The sequence below is a fragment of the Rhagoletis zephyria genome, unplaced genomic scaffold, assembly GCF_001687245.7.
Source record: "Rhagoletis zephyria isolate East Lansing unplaced genomic scaffold, Rhagoletis_zephyria_1.1 Rzeph_scaffold_48839, whole genome shotgun sequence".
In the NCBI taxonomy this organism is placed as follows: Eukaryota; Metazoa; Arthropoda; class Insecta; order Diptera; family Tephritidae; genus Rhagoletis; species Rhagoletis zephyria.
Genome location: NW_016205894.1, coordinates 1 through 1,593, shown reverse-complemented (window position 1 = coordinate 1,593; position 1,593 = coordinate 1). Strand labels below are relative to the sequence as shown.

Below are 1,593 nucleotides of genomic sequence, written 5' to 3'. Positions count from 1 at the left end.
GCATTAAACTTTTCCACGTTCACCACAGGCAAAAATCGGCCAGGCGAAGGGAGAGTGACATCTTTTCGATGTACCCGTAGACCGCAGAGTGAAACAGAGAGTAGACAGTAAAAAATGCAAAACTAACATTTTAAAAACGGTTAATTAGCGGTTCAGTGTTTCATTTGTTTGTACGTTTGATGATGTTATCTTCCGGTTTTCTGATCATGGGTTGAACTAATAAAAAGCCCAAAATATAAATGAGAAAAGTAACCAACCAGGCGGGCTCTCTAAACTGACTGGATTTAAACAGACCATTTAAAAAATAACTTTTTAAGATTTATTGTGTTTGTGGTGTTATGGGTTATGATTAATTGTTATAAGATGTTTACTGTGAGTAAAACATTGATTGTATAAATTGGAAATGTGGATAAATGAGCTGAACATATTGTTTATGTTGAATATGATTATGATAAAATGTCTACAAAATCATTTGCAAATATAAGATTATAATTGCTGTTAAATTATGTTTTTTAGTGCCAAAGCACAAATGATTTTTTTATTTGATTAATAATTGGGATAAAAGATGTGAGGATTATATTATAATATAAAATATGAACGTAAACTTTTCGAAAAAAAGTAAATATTCACTGGGCAAAAATAGTCAAAATAGTGAGTAGTCGGTGATTAATTAAAAGTTGAGGCTGGCTCAATTTCCAGAGCGACAGTTGTTATTGTAAGAAACGCCGGGCTCTCCTCGAATTCGCCGAGCAAGGGTAATATCCCGGGGCATGATGGTGACCCGACGAGCGTGGATTGCGCACAAGTTTGCATCCTCAAAGAGGTTGATGAGGAAGGCCTCGGCGGCCTCGTGCAGCGCCTCCAGAGCGACCACCTGAAATAGGAAGAAGAAGAAGAAGAATGGGTGGAATAAGNATGTTGAATATGATTATGATAAAATGTCTACAAAATCATTTGCAAATATAAGATTATAATTGCTGTTAAATTATGTTTTTTAGTGCCAAAGCACAAATGATTTTTTTATTTGATTAATAATTGGGATAAAAGATGTGAGGATTATATTATAATATAAAATATGAACGTAAACTTTTCGAAAAAAAGTAAATATTCACTGGGCAAAAATAGTCAAAATAGTGAGTAGTCGGTGATTAATTAAAAGTTGAGGCTGGCTCAATTTCCAGAGCGACAGTTGTTATTGTAAGAAACGCCGGGCTCTCCTCGAATTCGCCGAGCAAGGGTAATATCCCGGGGCATGATGGTGACCCGACGAGCGTGGATTGCGCACAAGTTTGCATCCTCAAAGAGGTTGATGAGGAAGGCCTCGGCGGCCTCGTGCAGCGCCTCCAGAGCGACCACCTGAAATAGGAAGAAGAAGAAGAAGAATGGGTGGAATAAGTGAAATGTATTCTAAACAAATCGGTACTTTCAATGAGCAATCATCACCTGGTAGCGCATGTCCGTCTTGTAGCCGAGGGTGATCTCGCGCACCAGTCGCTGGAAAGGCAGCTTGGGCACGAGCAGGTGCGTCGAGTTCTGGTAGCGGCGAATCTCGCGCAGCGCAATGGTGCCCGGGCGGTAGCGGCGGGTGGAGTT

The 1,593-nt window shown here is 39.6% G+C and overlaps 1 protein-coding gene across 1 annotated transcript; it reads right to left on the bottom strand.

Moving 5' to 3' along the window:
• Positions 1-1,170: 1,170 nt before the first annotated feature.
• Positions 1,171-1,581, bottom strand: LOC108355695 (histone H3.3-like; the record flags this gene model as incomplete). Its single annotated transcript, XM_017606837.1, has 2 exons — positions 1,171-1,356; positions 1,444-1,581. Coding segments are annotated over 2 exons (324 nt in total), but the record flags the coding sequence as incomplete, so codon positions are not given.
• Between the last annotated feature and the right edge of the window lie 12 nt (positions 1,582-1,593).